The sequence below is a fragment of the Alternaria ethzedia genome, assembly GCF_023757985.1.
Source record: "Alternaria ethzedia strain BMP 0044 chromosome Unknown scaffold_15, whole genome shotgun sequence".
In the NCBI taxonomy this organism is placed as follows: Eukaryota; Fungi; Ascomycota; class Dothideomycetes; order Pleosporales; family Pleosporaceae; genus Alternaria; species Alternaria ethzedia.
The window spans coordinates 323,613-341,855 of NW_026056208.1; the positions used below are offsets into that span (position 1 = coordinate 323,613).

An 18,243-nucleotide genomic window follows, 5' to 3' on the forward strand; every position below is an offset into this window, starting at 1 on the left:
ATTGGAAGAAAATGCGTTGAATTGACTCTAGATATATCCCAGCCAGCCGGCAGTTAAGAACTCCACCCAATGCATATGGCGCGACGAAGAAGCAACCAAAACCTCTACCAAGCGCCGACAATTCCCGCAACAGGAATATCAATACCCGTAGTGTAACTGGCACTGTCTGAGAGCAGGTACACATACGCGCCGCCAAGTTCGCGGGGGTCGGCCAACCTAGGCATGCCGCCATAGTACTGCATCTTCAAGTTCCAGTCGGGCGCCCGCTCAACGTAGTAAGTCATCTGCGTGCGCACGAAACCCGGGGATATCGAGTTGACGCGGATGCCGTGCTTCGCCCATTCCATCGCGAGTGTGTGTGCCATGTTGCGGACTGCGCCCTTGGTTCCTCCATATGGCGCTGATGGCGCTGCCCTGTTTGGCCGGTAGGACGTCATGGATGCTGTGAAGACGATGGACCCCTTGATACCGAGCTCGATGAATTTCTTCGCGGCTGCCGTTGCGCAGAAGTATGCGCCAAAGACGTTGAGGTTGAAAAGCTGCTCGAGCTGCGGGCGGTCGAAGTTGAGTGCGGGCTGGTGCTTGGTCATTCCGGCGTTGGCGATCATACCGTCAATGCGGCCCGATTGTGCCACGATTTCGTCAATGGCTTTGATGACGCTCTCCTCAGAGGTGACATCGCAGTGCAGGTAGTGTACGCGCTTGGGGTTTGCCTGTTGAAGTGCCTGGAACTCCTCGCCGGGCTCGAAGAGGTCCAAAGAGTAGATCTCAGCGGCTTCGTTTGCGAGGCATACTGTCGCGAGACCAAGTCCAATGCCTAAAACGTCAGCATCTATCCGCAATCTAGATCCGACATGTACCAACCTCTGTTCGCGCCGGTAATAGCGACCACTTTGCCCTTCAGGGTTATCTTCCAGTCAAAGTCTTCCTTCGGCTCAGTCGTAAGGTAGACGGGATTTGGGACACTTTGCTCGACTTGACCACTGGCGGCCTGACCAGCAGGTGCTGTCTGGTCAGATTGCGGTGTGATGGCAGAGGGAGACATTTCCGATTGGTCTACAAGGGTATGCTGCGAAGGTTTGGAGATATTTGGGAGGGCAGGTCTCGCGAGAGAATGGAAAATCGAGTTACCACCACCACTTCGCTGGCACCCCGCATGTTTAAGTACATCGCATTTAGGTACCCCACAAAGGCATGTGGCAACCGAGTGCTGTTGATCGGTACCAGACACACCCCACGGGTGAGAGTGCCGCGAACCAGGTCCACAAGGCCGGGGTGTTGTTGAGACTCGGCTCAAACCATCTTCGGAGGCGCGATGGCCTCGTGGCGAGCATACGCGCCGACGCGACAAACACGTGAGCTTCCGACCTTTTGCCTTCGCTTAGTGGCACAAAGCTCGCCTCGAGCCACATAGCCGGGCGCGCAGCGAGTTCATGCATGGAACACGTTCTGTCGTGTTCCACAACCAATCGTAACCGTCAAGTTATCGGTGCAGGCGGGTCTGTAGCGGGCCTGTAGCGGGCTTTCGGCTCCTAGTATGCGACCTGGGCACCTGGGGTAGGGAAAAGGGCCGAACACAATCTGGGGAGGTCCAAGCTGTTTTGAGCCAACATCATCAAAACCTGTGGAGGTGAGGTATCTTCCTTCTATAAAGCTACACGGGTGTCGCACCCATCTGGAGATATCCGCAACGGTCACCGCAACACTGCAAGTTGGTTCCTTCCACTGCAGCTTCGTTCCTGCCACAACGCTGTCGCACCTGTCAAACCGCAGATCAGGACACCATGTCGTCGACACGCCACTCTCAAGATCCAGTCGACTTCAAAGAGATGGACAGCACTAAACATGTCGAGGTCACCGAAGATTTCACATGGACGAAGGATGAAGAAGCAAAGTTGGTCCGCAAGATCGACCTGTTTCTCCTTCCGACAATCTGGCTGATGTACCTGCTATCGTACATGGATCGCACAAAGTAAGTTATATTTCAAGTGACGTAGTAGCAATAGCTAACAAGATCTAGCATCGGAAATGCGAAAATCGCCGGTATGGCTGATGACCTGTCGCTCAGCTCCGAGCAATACTCCATCGCATTGGTTGTATTCTTCGTTACCTACGTCGTCTTCGAGCCGCCTTCGAACATGCTCTTGGTTCGCCTCAAGCCATCCGTCTACCTGCCTGCCATCATGATCATTTGGGGAGCCCTGACATGCTGCATGGCCGTCATCCACGATTTCAAGCACCTTGTCGCACTCCGAATTCTCGTTGGTGTCTTCGAAGCCGGTTTCGCCCCGGGTATTCTTCTGATCATCTCATCCTGGTACAAGAAAGACGAGCAGTCGAAGCGCTTCGGTGTATACATGTCTGCGGCTATTCTCAGTGGCGCATTTGGTGGTCTTCTCGCAGGCGCCATCACTGGCGGCATGGAGGGTACTGGTGGTCTTCGCGGGTAAGGAACAAGCCCTGAACATTGAGAAAACCTCATGACTGACTGAGTAATAGATGGCGATGGCTCTTTATCATCGAGGGAGCTGCGACCATTGTTTGGGCGATGTGCGCATACTTTATCCTGCTGGACTTCCCCGCCAACACCAAGCGACTCACCGACCGCGAGCGCGCTATTGCTATCGCCCGCCTCAAGGAGGGCGGTGTCCAGACACATACCGAGGGCGATGAGAGGATGGGCAAGGGAAAGTCCTTCCGTCTTGCTATCTGCGACTGGAGGACTATCTCTTTCATCCTTGGTTACATGGTGAGTCATGTCGTGCGAATCATGATGAATTCGACTAACAAAGATCAGGTCATTGTCGGCTCCTCCACCCTTTCGTACTTCTACCCAACGCTCATGACCGGCCTCGGATACACCGACACAGTCACCGCTCAATACATGACCGTTCCCATCTACGCCGTCGCCTTCGTCTGCACGGCAGTCACAACCTACTACGCCGACGCCATCTCCAACCACCGTGGTCTCGTCATCGCAGGCTGGCTCGGTTTCGCACTCATAACCTCGATCTGCGTACTGTTCGTCTACGAATTCAAGGCACGATATGCGCTGCTTGTTCTCATGGCCGCTGGACTCTGGTCCTCCAACGCTGTATCGCTATCTTTTGCTAGTGCGACCTTCGGATCCATGCAGCCGGAAGTTAGGGCTATTGCGATCGCGCTTGTCAACGCGATGGGCAACCTTGCGCAGATCTACGGCGCATACCTCTTCCCTGCTGACGACAAGCCAAAGTACCTCATGGGCTTCGGCGTCATCTCTGGTATGCTGGGTCTTGGTATCGTGGTATACATCTCCCTTCACATTGCTTTGAGGAGGAAGGAGGGGATCACGGCATTCTTTTGAGATATCTCAGAATAGCTCTTGACAGGTGGCTGGATGTCACCAGTCATGCTTGTCAACATGTATATATTATGACAGCGTTCAAATTTCATGACGATGATCACAAAGATGATCACAAGAACAACCGCTTTTGTGCAGGTGATGAGTGACAAAACTGACACGTCTCCACCTCACATCAACAACGTACTGTGACTTTCTAATTCCACAATCCAGAACATCGCGGTCACGGTATACCTGTAATATAAAGACAAGTCTAACCTCCCAGCACCATGACATCTACTGCGATACAATCTCCCATACTGCCTGCTACATACCACAAGACACCTACAAGCAAATTTCGGTGACCCAAAGTCAACTCGACGAACCCACATCTTTCGCAGCACAAACCACACGCTATGGGCCTTTTCAATTTCTTCAAAGGCAGCAAACCCCCACCCCCACTCTATCACCACGGCGAGCACGGCAAAAACGCATGGTTGTCACCCATACCAGGTCCCAGGGATCCCGGAGGTATGGATCGTAGGAATGTAGACGCACGAGTAGCAGGGGAGGCGCGTGTAAAGGAATTTTATGAGAGGAATTCAAAAGGGCTGCCTCAGTTTAGAAGGCGCAGTGACACTCATGATATACCGTCTGAGGTACGGCCTTCTCGCGGACCTTCTCGCAGACCGCAAGAACAGCTGGATGAGTTGATGCGTATGGGTGTCAGTGGACCTTTGCACCGTAGAGACGACGGGCTCTTTGAAATACCTGATCACCTTCCTCCTTTGGACTTTTCAAAGCGGAAGAGAGATAAGCGTCGCGCGCGATTTGCGGAAATGATGGGGACGGGACGTCGCGACCCAGCTATTCAAGACCATAGTTTTGGGCGATGGGACAATGGTCTAGGAGGGGGACCAAGACCTAACGCTGGGTTTCCGGACCTTAGGGATGTGGGCCGTGGAGGCCCACCTGTTCCTGATCATAGTTTTGGGCGATGGGACAATGGTAGAGGGGGAGGAGGAGGAGGTCAAGAGGGTGGGCGTGGCCCGCGTTGGCCTGCTGGAGGTGGTAAGGCTTCTGCTTGGAACATGCATGATTGAGAGGAGATTGATGGGGTTGTCGTCGGGACATCGAACAGCAATGGAGATTTTGGAGATATGGGCGATAGGTGTACTAGAAACTACTGAAATAGTATGACAAACGCATCTTTACGCCCATTTATTCAGTACAGTCAATGTTTTCCATCTGCTCCTCTGACCACTTTCATTTGAACGAGGTCTAAGGCATAGGCTGTATGTTCAAGGTGTGCGGCTCGGTGCGCAGCGTCTGTGTAGCATCACTCAATTAACTCGTGATTAATAGATAAGCATTGTCACGGCGATCGAATGTTGATGGCGTCTGTAACATTTAGTCCAGCCGACGAGCGCAGCAGTGTACGTGGCGTCACTTCACGCCTCATCAACAGCACATGAACCTTCTTCACAATCATAAGTCCTAGCTGCTTCGTATAAAACATCTCTCTCTTGTGGTTAGTGCAACTTCCTACAATACTTTCTTCTGCATCGATCTACACCAAAACAGCTACCGAGGTACTTAGCAACAACTCCGGCTTGACACTGACGTCAAAAACCAATACCTACTTCCTCCAAACATGGACCCCTTCTTTATTAGGCGCCGCGGCAAAGGTGGGAAGTCTTCCGGGGGGTATCCTTTCGGGGGCTATCCTTTCGGAAAGCCACAAGGCAAAAGTCACCTTTTCCCCACCGATGAAGAGAAAGCGGAGACAGCCCAGGCTTGGATGAAAGAGAGAACTAGATTACTTGCAAGGCACAATGAGCACAGGAAGGATCATGGTCTTGAGCCAATGCCAGCCGAACGGGCACAACGGTTCGTGCAGCCGCCGAGCGAGTTAGAGGCGTATATCTTCAGTCGATATCGGTCCAACAATGGGTTTAACAGCCCTCTTAACGGCCGTTTAAACAAAAGAGACCGATTCTCAGCGCAAGCGGAATACTACGAGTTGCTGACAGAAGCATATGGTGATGCCGAAGAGTGGGAGAAAGTCTATGCGGATCAGTGGGCCAAGCTCTTCAAACCGCCTCGCCTCCATGGAATGGGCGAACGCCGCAATATGGGGGGAATGTTTGATGATGATGATGACGATGACGATGACGAGGCTTATGGGAATGTAGAGCGTGGAATGCCTCGCGGAATGGGCGAGCCAGTGGATGGAGCTGGAGGTTTTGGAGGTGGGGCTGGTATGCGTGTACCCGGTGGTATGGGCCCTGACATTCCCGGTGTGGGCTTTGGTGCTGGCTTCGGCGGTGGCAAGAGGCGTGGGCGTCGATAGTAAGCTCTGCCGAATTCATTCCAAAAAAAGGCATCTTTGCTAGTACCTAGGTAGTGATCATGCATGAATATCACTTGCGGTTTCCACAATCAGGTTCTGAAATCAGCAAGCCAGAATTCTCGCTCCTTCGCGGCAAGTGCTCTTAATAGTGAATGATGTTCGTGTCACGGTTTTATTCCACCCTTGGAACCGGCTTAAAGTCCATTAAGTGATAGAAGCGTACCTAGGCATCTTGAATTGTTTGATGGCCTCCATTGATCGTTATCTGTGCGACTTTGTTGTGGCAGTTTGCAGTATTCTTCTAGTTTTTAATGACGGAATAGTTGCACATCAATTTGGCCACGACATCCATATATGACTTACTCCATGAATAACTCCATAAATAACTCCAAATATGACTCCATGTGTGACTCCATAGATGACTCCAAGGGTTTAATGCTCGCCCATTGAAGTATGCACTTGGAGTGCGAGAGGTTACTTCACATGTGCTGACCTTAAAATACCACGTTCTGCCCTCCTTGCAACGTCGTAAAATATCCTGGAAAGATCTCTCAATCATCAACCATCCACTTACTGTTATACTCGCAACCGGAAGCACTGCATTCATCAAAGATCATGCTTTCAGGTCTATTTTCCCCCCGGAAGAAAGCCTACCCTAAAGTCACAGCGGAAGGAAAGAAGTCAAAACCACCCAAAAGCTCCTCTGAGAAGACAACGAGAGACCGCAGATCGGACAGGCGCAAGTCATCAAGCCGCGTATCGGTCGAAGGGCCGATGTATCCTGAAGCACCTATGCCACCGGTTTCGGGTGGTGCATGGACCAAGTTCGCAACAGATTCAGATCATAGTAGCTCGCGACGAGGTCACTATACATCTTCTGCACACCGACCGCCAAAGGTCGCCCGCGATAGCTCAAATACTCGGAGTCGGGTCGACGAAGAGTATGTGCGCACGTCGTCTCAGCGGGATGGCGGCGTAGCAGGAAGCAGCAAGAGCCGTCATAAGCAACGCGACCGCAGCGATAGGCATGCAGCAGACGACAATAGCCGACACTATAGCTCTTCCCACCGATCAGATGATCTAGGCGCAAGTCACGCCTCATCCGCTCATGGCTATGGGAGGCACCAGGAGTACGATGGGTACGATGCAGAGTTCCACGGAGGCTATAGCAACGAGGATACTTCACCCGAGGCTTCATTCCCCAGAGGAGGCGCTGCACGCTGGAGAGAAGCAAAGGAGGAGACCATGACCGGTGCCAAAATAGGCAGAAATGGGATTCCGAAGTACGGTCCGACTAGAGAGCGTCTTTATCCCCAGCGCGAGGGCTGGTACAACATTATAAATGTCTCTCCGAGCTGGAAGGGGAACCCAGGCGCAGATTGAACTTGACGGAATTCTTGGTGGTTGTATTCTAGAAGACAGGATCTTATGCTGTCGATCTATATATTCCAAAGTATACCTTAAACATGGATATCTGCAATGTCGAATTTTGCATGCCCCCTTGAGCTCTGCTGCCAAAGTTTAAATGAGACTTGATGATATCAATGCACCGTGTCACTTGTTGGCGACAGGTAGTAGCAAGACTGGTGATGAATGACGGTAGGAGACGTAGCTAAATCAAGTTCGACCTATGCGCAAAGAACTCTCGTGGTTGTTACTCATACCAAGTACGTAGTGTGATTCACGCGTCGCCTCTGTCACCCGTGAGTCTTGCGTTACTCACTAAGATATCGATGCTGTCAAATTCTCCATTGACACAATAAGTGAAGACGGTTTAGGACTCCATGACTTGCATATAGTCAAGGGTGACGATTCACATGAAGCTCATTCAAATATGCCGTGGGACACCTTGCTTTCTCGATCGCTGTCCAGCATGCTGTCTTTCTGATAATCTGAATCCGAAAAATTCTTTGATGCACAAACTCCCCGCAAGTTAAAAATGAGCTTCTCCGCGACCCATATAGACAAAAAAGAAAGTAAATGGATCCGCGACGAAGAAAAAGGCACTGAACGCAGAAAGCTTCGCGTCAAGAAACCTGAAGACTTCCACAACGACAGAACGAAAGGTTCTAAAGCAGAGAGTCGCGAACTAAGTCCATCTACGTCTAGTATACCGGCATCAGTTGCCCCACTGCTTTCACCTGCCGTACATGCACGAAGCGCGAGTTCAGCAAGTGCGGCACCAAGCCATATCCAAAGGACGACCTACTCACGACCCTTACCCGGGATCGTAGCTTACAGTCAACATGCTGTGAGGCCCGTCAGTGGCGCTCAAACTCAAGGACCCACAAGACTGAATCTCACGACTCCATCGCACACCCAGAGCGTCGCTCATAGTACTCATAGCACCTACCCCGGGAGCATGATCAACGACGCTAAGAGTTATGTGAGCACCAGCAGTGCCGTGCAAAATACCGTACCTCCAGTCCGTCATTCACATCCTCCGCAAGATGTACCATCACCGTCCCAAAATTCGAATGGCTCTCGCACCCCAAGCGTTGCAAGTGTAGCTCCGAGTACGGCCCCGAGGAGGCACCCGGCTGTGCTTCCGTCAAGAGATAGCTCTCGCGCACCGAGTGCTGTAGATGCCACTCTCAGCAAGGTATCCGAGATATACCCGTCTTTGCCCCCGTCCCGAGATAGCTCTTGCGCCACTCAAAGCAGGGTACCTGGAAGCACGGCACCCGCGTCGGAGTCAAGACTTCTAACGTATCGCGCCCCAAGCGTTGTGACCGTCACATCAAGTACGATATCGGACCAGCACCCGCTTTTTCCTGCGTCAACTGCTTCAAGCGTGATACACAATTTGCAGCCGTCTCGTTCTCCGAGTGTCGCTAGTGTTGCCCGAAATACAGCATGGGAGGACCTTCGTGTATTACCTACGCCTGCATCTAGGAGTTCTAGTATCGCGCCGAGCGGCGTTAGCGTCAGAAAAGAATCGTCGGAATACTTGCAAGAGAGACACTCCCGGGATCCTTCGCGAGCACCGTCCCTACAACCTCAATCTTCACGAGCTCCATCTTCTCGAGCTCCATCGTCGCGAACGGCTAGCGTAGCACCAAGCATTCGAAGCGAACATACCAGCAGTATTGTCAGTACCGCTCGACTCCGCGCCGACAAAGAGTACGACAAGTCTGTAATCAGCTGCGGTCCAAGCGAAGTAGAAAGCAGTGCGAGGAGCCGCAGACCAAATGTCATCCACCGCGACGAAGAGTATGCTGCCCCAGTTTCCAAACGAGCCCCGAGTATAGCTGCAAGCACTAGGAGCAGTATCAAATCGGGTCGCAACGAGCGAAATACCAGCACCGCTTCGAAGGCCAGAAGTCGTATACACGAGGACGACTACGGGCCGAGCATCCAAAGCAAGTCGGCCTCGAAGCGAGCCTCGAGTATCAAACCATCTAGTCGGAGTAAGCGAGGCGACAGCACCGCTTCGAAAGCCAGAAGCCATGTCGAAATAGATGACCATGAGTCTAGTAGCGGACGCGAGCCAACTTCAATGCGAGCCTCAAATAAAGCAAGCAGTTCTATAGATAGCCGAAAGGCGTCTCGAGAGGATCGCGGTCGAAGTACTACATCTCGCACTGGAAGTGCTCAGCATGAATCAGTAGAGGTGATAGTGACTTACGAGGAACATGAAGACGATAGAACCAAAAGTCGAGCTCGCTCCGAACGTAGCAGCTCTGCTTCCACGCATCGGAGTAGCTCGGTATCAAGCACTGAAACCATCCGAGCACTCCGACCAGGCAAAGACAATGCGCTGGTAGCGTTCCACGACAATGCCCTTCATACTGCCGAAGCTTCAAAAGGTGACAATCGCCGCCGGTCAACCAGGCGCAAGAAGAGCTCCGCAATGAGCGTCGTTTCGGTTTCTACTGCCGCTGGATTGCCTGTAATGCGCCCAGACCCATCGGATAGTGAAGCAGAACAGGCGTCTGGGAAGAAAGGTCAGCGGTCGCATCATAATAACAAGAATCAGCAGTTTCAGCAACAGCAGCAGCATCGACGGCAATACCCACAGGATTACCAGCAGACGTATCCACAGTCGTTTCCACCGCAGTATGCGCAGCCTTACCCTCAGCAACAGCAGTATTTTCAACCGCAACCGCCGACAGCTCACGGTGCTTACGGCTATCCATACGGACATCCGCAATATCAATCCCAGCAGTATACGCGCCAGCCATACCCAGACCTGCAATATACACATCCTCAGCCGACCGCTCCACCATACTATCCAGCCACGAATGAACCGTATTCGTCGCAGTACATGACATCTGAGCCTCAACCTGCACCTTATTCAAACCTGGCTCGGGAGCACGAAGAGCGGAAGCAAGGCTGGCACTTTCCTAAGGGATGGGATGAGGCTCACGAGAGAGACCCACAACCCGTCGGGAAGTCCCACCGGAAGGCAAGGTATCGAGACGCGGAGTTATGAGAGAGAGGCGAATGTTTGTATGTGCTTAAGCGGTGGCACGATGGTTCTGGTCGATGTTGTCCGGGATGGGGTAATGGAGGCTGAGGTTGGAGCTAGCGTAGGAGATATGGTGTATTGTAGTGCGACTTCATAGAGCATGGATGAGTTGGAAGACGGGTGCTGGATCATCTAGAGATGTTGAGGTAAAGGAAAGTGTAGAATCTATGGCCGGGTAGACTTGTCAGCGTATGGGTTACGCAAGACCGGCTTATGAGTCAATTGGTGTTAGTCATACAGTGATTTTCGTTTCATGTACAATGAACCAAGTCTTGCCATTATACTTCAAAAGGCTGCTCGAGCACCTCGCTTTCCAAGAGGTCAGCATGTGTTGTGGGGAGGTGGAGCGCATACTGACCGACTGACCACCTTCGTACCGATGAACATTGCTGTGTATGTGACTCAATCGTGAAGATGGAAGTCTGGTTGAGGTCAATCATTTGCGTAGTTGTCGCCCTCGATGTCACACCAACTCAATGAACGTGGACGTCCTGACCGTGAATCTTTTGAACGAAGTACATCGCATAGCCTGCCAGTACGGTCAATGGGATCCAAATCAAACGCTGGTTCTGGAATGCCCAAGATCAAGTACAGTATGCGAAGGGCGCAGAACTCACACATCTATATCTATAAATGCCACGTTGGCGTGCCTTGTTCCTTCGCTAAACCACCTCCCACAACCACTAGGTCGATATCTGCCATTCCGGGAAACGATTGCTCGCCCTACACTATCTGTCAAGATCCAGATACATCCATCAAAGAAATCCCTCGTGAACATCACCACGATGGTAACCGCATATATGAAGCCGGAATCAGAGAAGGGACACCTCGTGACCTACAACGTCAATACCGGGAAAGGATACCAAGTTCGCCCTAAAGTCGTTACAAAGAAGACCAAGACACACAGCCTAGTCGTCCACAAGAAGAAAAAGCCTACACAGGAAAATGCAGCTTCGCAGGCTACCGAAAGCTACACTGGCCAAAACGAAGACAAGCGCAAACAAGAAGCCGAGCAGAAGCCCGACTTCGTTCGCCAGAAGACGTTCAAGCCTCCAGCGAACAAATCCGACGAAAGATCAACATTCGCGATCAAACCGGTGTTCAAGACCAAGGACTACTATTTATCGGGCAAGAAGATTGGCTAAACGCTACAGCTTGGTGCGCGAGGGTAGGCGGAAGGACCTTGAGTGCTGGCATTTTCGGCATCTTGTTATTATCATGGGCGATCGTGGATTCTGCGGCGTTGTGTTTTGTTGTTCGCGGAATACAGTTCAATTTCGGAGGCGTTTGGCGTAGAGTGGATTGTGCTGGTTTCCATTATATCACGGGTATCGTCTATGGATAGGATGTCACGGAGAACTGTGATTGTTAGTAGGATATTTGAAGCTTGCCGCATCTTCACCGTTTCAGCCGTGGTCCATATAGTGCCACTGCGCTTCTCTGTGCCAAAGCACTCTTCTTCCACTCATCGACGATACTGAACAAGGACTCTTCCTATTGACGCCAGCTTCGACATCCCACTAGTGCGTCTTCTGTGTATCATCGAATTCCTGTGTCCATAGTGTCAACAGCATGGGCTTCTTCAAACGACTCTTCGGGGGAAGTAGGACACCGCCTCCCATTGACTTCGGTAAGGTATTCAGAATAGCCTATTAGTTCACTGCTAAATAAGCAGGTTCATATTCTGCATACGGTGGATACGGTGGATACCCTGCATATGGAGGGTATCCTACATATGGAGGATATCCTGGATACGAAGAACCAAGACGCAGAAGGAACGCGTACGATGACGGCTACGATAGCGATGAGAGCCATGGTGGTTATCGAAATGGTGCTGCTCGGCGACGATACCGCAACGGGTCAGGACGACGTGGTAAGTGGCATTTCGTGAAACGTTTCCGCATCCAGTGTTGGATCAGTACTTCCTCTTCCATGCTCTCTCAGCAGTCACTATCCCTCAGTATAAGATCGTAATGGATGTTTCTTTCTTCCTATACCCAAAGCATTCTCACCAAGAACGATGGCACGAACGAAGAAGTTTTGGGTACGCAAGCATGTCCCATCAATCTGGGAAGAATGGAGCAACAGTCGGCGAACTCATCAAATAGACCAGAGAGCCAGACACTCAAGGCCGCGCGAAGAGATGATAGGAATGCCAAATCGTACAATCTGCCATGTAGTAAGCAGAACCGATAGGAAAGAGCTGACCATGAGACAGACAACCTGGCCGGCGGTCCGCCAGGCTTCGTACCCGTTGGCAATAATAACAATAGGGGCAACAATGGCGACGTTCCTGCCCCGCAGCGTGCCCAAAATCCACCGAACCAAGCACCACCAGCTCGAGGTCCGGGGGTTCAGGGCCGGGGTCAAGGTCAGGGCGATCCTCAACCACCGCCGCCGCCGCCGCCACAGCAGCAGCAGCAGCAACCCGAGTTCCACCAGATGCCCGCTATGAACAACGCCCGCGGCCCACAACCCGGAGAGGCGGATCCTCATCTGCAGCAAGGAGGGCAGTCCGAGTTTGGTGATCGGCCACGAGGGCAGGGCCGAAGCGAGTATGCTGATGCTGAACCCGCTGTTCCTGATGGCGGACGGGGCGGAGGTGCGCCTGACAGTGGACCGCCTCAGCACCCGTGGATGCCAGAGACGCGGTTCTACAATCAGCAGCAGACGCGAAGGAGAAGATGATGACGACAGAATCTGAGATGGATATGGAAGGAAGGGGAGGAGGGAGGGGTGATGGAATCGGAAGGCGCACTAAGCGCGTCAGCTAATCTGATGAGCTGTATTTGCACGATGCATCTTAGTATAATTCTTTGAAATCATCGCAATATATCAGGAAGAAGTGCCTGACACGTGGTGTGATGACAGTGACAAGACGTGAAAGAGTGAGAGTGAAGGAAGGTTGGTGCGGCGGTGGGCGGCCACATGGGGAAGGTCTGGCCGCGGGCTTATCGATTAGGCCGCGCCCATCTCCAAAATTTCCACCAGCAGTCCGACACCAACAACACCAGCAACACCGCCAAACAACGCCCACGATGCCGAAACGAAAGCGCGAGACGACCGCCGCCTCCGGGAACCTCCCTCCTCCCGTGATAATGAACCCCGCGAAACAAGCCAAGTACTGCCAGAAGCGCCTCGAAGATGCGCAAAAACCGCTGCTCCAAGCTCTGCGCCACGCTTCACAGCTCGAGCGCCAGAAGTACAGTCGCAGAAAGAAGTATGCGACCAAGAAGGGCCAAAAAGAGGCAGTGTTCCGATTGAACGCCGAGTACAATGTCCTCAAGGCGCTCAACTTGGAGCAGCTGGGCGATCAGCATTTGCGCAAAACTTTGTCACGAGTCAAAAGCTTGAAGGATGCAGAGCCATTACAGGAATACATCTCCGGCATCAGAGAAGGAAGCAAGGACACCAGCACACTGAATGTCACCGCGAGAATGTTCAAAGTCGTGCAGGTGAAGAAGGCCGTGGATCAGGTTATCGAGGACCTGAAGGGCATACTTGGGGTGGACAAAGCCAAGGACAATGAAAAGGTGGAGGAGATCGTTAAGGAATACACGACGGAGGAGATGAAGAAGCACAAGGAAGAAAAGATGGCGAGGAAGGCGCAAAGGGTGAAGGCTGCTGACAAGAACGACGTGGAGATGAAGGACGCGAGCGACGAGGCAGACGACCCGTACATGGCCTTCAGCGCGCGGATAGCTGAGCCGTCCTCGGGGGAAGAAGACGACGAGGGCTCGGTGTCCGGCGATGAGCGACCGCCTAGTATCGCAGACAGCGAGAGCGAACACGACCCTGACGCCGATCTGGAAGCTGCCAGCGAGGACGAAGCGGAGGAAGTCGCACAACCAGACGACACTAGCGACGACGAAGAAGAGAACAGCGACACCGTAGCCATCTCGCGATCAGTAGCCCCTGCCTCCGACGAGTCCGCCGATTCAGATTCAGACTCTTCCTCCTCCGAAGCCACCGTTCCCACCAAAAAGACCAAAACCAAAGCCGCCCTCGAAAAGCCCACCTCCTCCGCCTTCCTCCCCGCCCTCAGCCACGCCGCCTACTTCTCCGGCTCCGAATCCGAAGCCTCAGACCTAGACGCAGACAACGCACCGCGCAAGAACCGACGCGGCCAACGCGCGCGCCAAAAGATCGCCGAAGCGAAATTCGGCGCCAAAGCCAAACATCTCGAGAAGCAACAGCAGAATGTGAAATTCGATCCCAAACGCGGCGCCGTTGCTGGTGACGACAAGCGACAAAGAAGGGGCAAGCCGCTCGGTGGTCGGGGTGTGCAGCAGAGTGGAAGTAATGCGGAGCCGTTGGGCAGAAAGGATGATAAGAAAGATAGGAAGATGGGGCTGGGTGTTAAGAGGGATGATAAGGGTGAGTTGCATCCTAGTTGGCAGGCAGCGAAGTTGGCGAAGGAGAGTAAGAAGTTGAAGATTGATCTTGGGGGTAAGGGGCCTGCGGCTGGGAAGAAGGTGGTTTTTGATTAGGTTAGATACCCCAGAAAAGTTGGCGCGAGTGGGTTGTTAATGAGAGGGCTGTTTCGTGCATCATACGTCGTAAGGGTGCTTGAGATCTTGTTTGTGTGTAACGGATATGTGTAGCAGAGGTATCATTCCGCGTCACTATGAAGATGTTAAAACAACCAATGAAGAGACGGATGATAAGCCGAGTCTTTACGCATTACGTGGCATGAACTAGCTATACTACGATATGCGTCTGCTTCATCCATACCATCGTTTTCAACCCTCAATCCTAAGACCAATCATCGAACCCTTCATATCAACGGTATGCTCATCGCCACGCAACTGCAAAACCGACCGAAGCCCACGCTTCCGTATCACCGACACAACTGCGGGCAGTAGTCCTGACAAGTACCGCGATACCGTCCATGTCGACCGTCTTCAACAAGATACCTCTTCATCCTGTTGAGGCATTCGTGGCGGCAGTAGCTTGTTCTGCACTTATGGTTCTACGGCGATGTTAGTCACTGCGAGGAGTAGAGGGCGCTGGGAGTGGGGAGTGGTGGGCTTGACCCACTCTGAAGCAATCATCGCGCATCCTCTTACATTTTGTGCAGGGGAGGTCGGACTTGTGGGCGAGGTCCTGGGGGTGTTAGTATACGGGTATTGGGATGTAAAAGATGGATGAGGGACTTACGGCGTCGATGTTGTCTTCGTCAGTGTTCTCGTTGACGTCTTCGTCGATGTTCTCGTCGACGTCTTCGTCGCGAGCCAGAACGGTCTGAGCGACGCACTGGGGCGCGTCACCGCCGATACAGGTCTCGGTGGCTTCGCAGACCTTGGTGTTAACCCACTTGCGGCCATAGCAGCGTTGAATGATGTGCCGCTTGATCGGGTCGAGGTAAGCGCACTGCAGAGTCCCTTCAAGACAGACCTGTTGTCTGGATGAAATCTCGTTGGCGGCGACAGCAGAGGTCTTGTCTTTGTCAGCGATCTCACCGTTGATGGTAGCGAGGGTACAGTGAGGTGAAGGGTCTGCGATACAGATAACCCCGGCGTTGCAGATCTCGTGGTCGACCCAGTTGTGGTTGATGCAGCGCTTGATGGAGTGGCGGCCGAGGAGGATGATCGGGAGGATGGAGCACTTCTCGTCGCCGTTGTGACAGTCTCCGGTGACGGCAGATCCGGTGAGATCGTCGGAAACACCAGTGATAGCGGCGCCTGAGGCGATCTCGACGAAGCCTATGAGAGCAAGGAGGAAGATCGCGGGGAGCTTCATGATGAGCCGGTAGTGTGTAGGGGTAGGGAATTGATCAAGAGAGCAGTGTAAGGAATGCGGAGAATAAATTGTTGAGGAGAAGACTTTTGAGAGAGATTGCGATATAACAAACGACTGGCTATAGGTATAGTAAGAGTCTGCGGCGAAGTAGGCCGACCAAAGTCAAGGTGAAGGCGACGAAACACGTCAGAGGGTCGCGCGCTTTTCTCCAAAACTTGCTCATGGCTGCTGGCGTGTGTTTTATCTGTTGTCGTATTGAGAACTGCTCAGCAAGGCCCGCCCTTGGTGGCTGTGGAATGCCGCGTGGTGGTCATACATTCCGTCCTCGCGCTGACTTTGGACGGTAACATGATGAAGGATTTCTTAAGGTTGCAATGTCGATTTCCAGACCATTGTGTAAATTCTAGGTGCGTCTGATCAGCGCGTCGAGTTGTTTTGAGGTTGTTTGTTGTCGCTTTGGGATAATGGCGTGGTCGAAGACGCGTGGTCACGTGGCCATAATGTCGCGTGTCGATCGGCTACACCGCCATTGGCCGCAGCTCGCTTGCCCATCATGCCCATGTGCTGTAGCTTCCGTCTCTCCTCACACCACTTTCAGCCAAACCATGTCGCAGCAAGAAAAGTCCGGGGATTGGGTCCGCGGGTACCCAAAGAAGGTCGAGAATGTTACATGGATTAACCACGCGCAATATCCACGAGAGCGCAAGTGGCCGCTAGCTTTCTGGGACGGGTGTGACCACGAAGGTAACTTCTACGTCAACGAGCAACGGCGACGACTCGATCCCGAAAAGCCAATAGGCTGGCATGGCATTGAGGACCCGTATTTCTCAGTGATCATACGCTCAGCGGAAGACTGGAGACCGGAAACATTCAATCAGGTGCGGAAGGCGATGGTGTATATCCATCGCGATGTTAATGTTTATAAGTTGGTCATCTACCTCATAGCGTTCCATCTACGTTCTGCTGACGTACTACCTACAACAGCCGTAGGATAAAAAGAATCACCGAAGCTCCATGGGAGTTCCGAAGATCGATCTGGTCGATATACCTAGGCGACCCATCGCGTAAGAAGGCTATAGACATCACGGACGAGGTGGTTGCGGCCATGATTAGAGCGCTACCGAAGTTGAAGCATGTGCGCATCGATGGTGCACCCAGAGTCTCTGACCTCACGCTTTCAGCATTGCTGGAATGCGATAATATACGAACAATCACTCTGACCACCACTCCCGATCGACCGAACATCCTGAAGAGAAAGACGCTCGAACAGGCACCATGGCCACCGAAGCTCGTGTATCTCGAACTCAGTGGCCAGCAACTGCCCGCCAGTATTATCGAATACTTTGAGTATTGGACTAGCAGAAAGAGAAGTGCAGAGCCGGGAGAGAGCCTAGAGATTGTCTACAACTTCGGACCGTATTATATCTTCTGGCGTGACGGCTTTCCGCGGTGGTGCAAGGATTGGCCGTTCCAGAGAGAGGGCGCTTGGCATCGAAACACTGACTGGGTACTGGGGCTTGAACCAGACGAAGAAGCTGGCGAGGAAGCTGGCGAAGAAGCTGGCGAAGAAGCTGGCGAGGAGTCTGGCGGGGCATCTGATGAGGGATTCTACGAGATATCCGACTAGATCTGTAGCGGCATGTAATGGAAGGGTAAAACTGAACGAGCGCGCGAAATCTACGTTTTTACATTCGAAGCCAAACTCATGGATGAACCCTCGGCCAACGTAGCCTTTTGAGCCTTGTTCGCTCATAGACTGAAGGTTGCAGGAGGCAACCTTGAAAATGTTCAGTTGCGTCCTTCAATGATTGGTTAAAGCGTTCAACAAAGATGTATCCCTGCGTAGCTGAGTATTGTAGCATTGGACTCGCAGTCTGCTCTTCATCATCTCGGCCGGGTGGCGCAGTGCAACGCGTCGCGTCATTAAAATGCCCCTGAACTGCGCCTCAAGATCATCGCTTAAGTGGGGCTGTCAAAGCCTAGCCCATCCGGGAGGGACCATCCGCGTGCCAAGTAAAGCTTAAAGAAGCTTGACATCCTGTGAACGAGTGCCGGCCGTCTCATCCAAATCGCTGTTTTTGTTGGCGTTTGAGATTCTCAGGATTGAACTTGATGGAATGGAAGCGGACATGTTTGTAGCGACTTCTAGTTGCTGGCCATCGTGGCTGCTTCTTACCGAATCCGGACAGCGGCACCGCCTCACCGCCTCACCGAGATTGCGCCACGTTTCAAAGGTCCGGCCGTTCGCATTTGTTACGCATCGTGGGCCATCTCGAACAGATCTAGCTGCAGATGTAGTGGACCGATTGATGCGTAAGAGGGGCATAGGTAGATCATTGAATAAATACCTCACCC

General features: G+C 52.6%; 6 protein-coding genes across 6 annotated transcripts; 4 read left to right on the forward strand and 2 right to left on the reverse strand.

Moving 5' to 3' along the window:
- Positions 1–104: 104 nt before the first annotated feature.
- J4E87_006441 (uncharacterized protein) lies at positions 105–1,045 on the reverse strand (the record flags this gene model as incomplete). The annotated part of the gene is made up of 2 exons (XM_049378046.1): positions 105–817; positions 865–1,045. 2 exons carry the CDS (start codon positions 1,043–1,045, stop codon positions 105–107), a joined length of 894 nt encoding a protein of 297 aa, XP_049232238.1.
- A 739-nt stretch (positions 1,046–1,784) lies between these two features.
- Positions 1,785–3,346, forward strand: J4E87_006442 (uncharacterized protein; the record flags this gene model as incomplete). The annotated part of the gene is made up of 4 exons (XM_049378047.1): positions 1,785–1,972; positions 2,021–2,446; positions 2,500–2,749; positions 2,798–3,346. The coding sequence occupies 4 exons, from the start codon at positions 1,785–1,787 to the stop codon at positions 3,344–3,346; spliced, it is 1,413 nt and encodes a 470-aa protein (XP_049232239.1).
- Positions 3,347–10,779: 7,433 nt separating this feature from the next.
- Positions 10,780–11,291, forward strand: J4E87_006443 (uncharacterized protein; the record flags this gene model as incomplete). Its single annotated transcript, XM_049378048.1, has 2 exons — positions 10,780–10,786; positions 10,834–11,291. 2 exons carry the CDS (start codon positions 10,780–10,782, stop codon positions 11,289–11,291), a joined length of 465 nt encoding a protein of 154 aa, XP_049232240.1.
- Positions 11,292–13,184: 1,893 nt separating this feature from the next.
- Positions 13,185–14,636, forward strand: J4E87_006444 (uncharacterized protein; the record flags this gene model as incomplete). Its single annotated transcript, XM_049378049.1, has 1 exon — positions 13,185–14,636. One exon carries the CDS (start codon positions 13,185–13,187, stop codon positions 14,634–14,636), a length of 1,452 nt encoding a protein of 483 aa, XP_049232241.1.
- A 474-nt stretch (positions 14,637–15,110) lies between these two features.
- On the reverse strand, positions 15,111–15,888 carry J4E87_006445 (uncharacterized protein; the record flags this gene model as incomplete). The annotated part of the gene is made up of 3 exons (XM_049378050.1): positions 15,111–15,136; positions 15,216–15,252; positions 15,307–15,888. 3 exons carry the CDS (start codon positions 15,886–15,888, stop codon positions 15,111–15,113), a joined length of 645 nt encoding a protein of 214 aa, XP_049232242.1.
- Positions 15,889–16,797: 909 nt separating this feature from the next.
- Positions 16,798–17,515, forward strand: J4E87_006446 (uncharacterized protein; the record flags this gene model as incomplete). Its single annotated transcript, XM_049378051.1, has 2 exons — positions 16,798–16,805; positions 16,879–17,515. The coding sequence occupies 2 exons, from the start codon at positions 16,798–16,800 to the stop codon at positions 17,513–17,515; spliced, it is 645 nt and encodes a 214-aa protein (XP_049232243.1).
- Between the last annotated feature and the right edge of the window lie 728 nt (positions 17,516–18,243).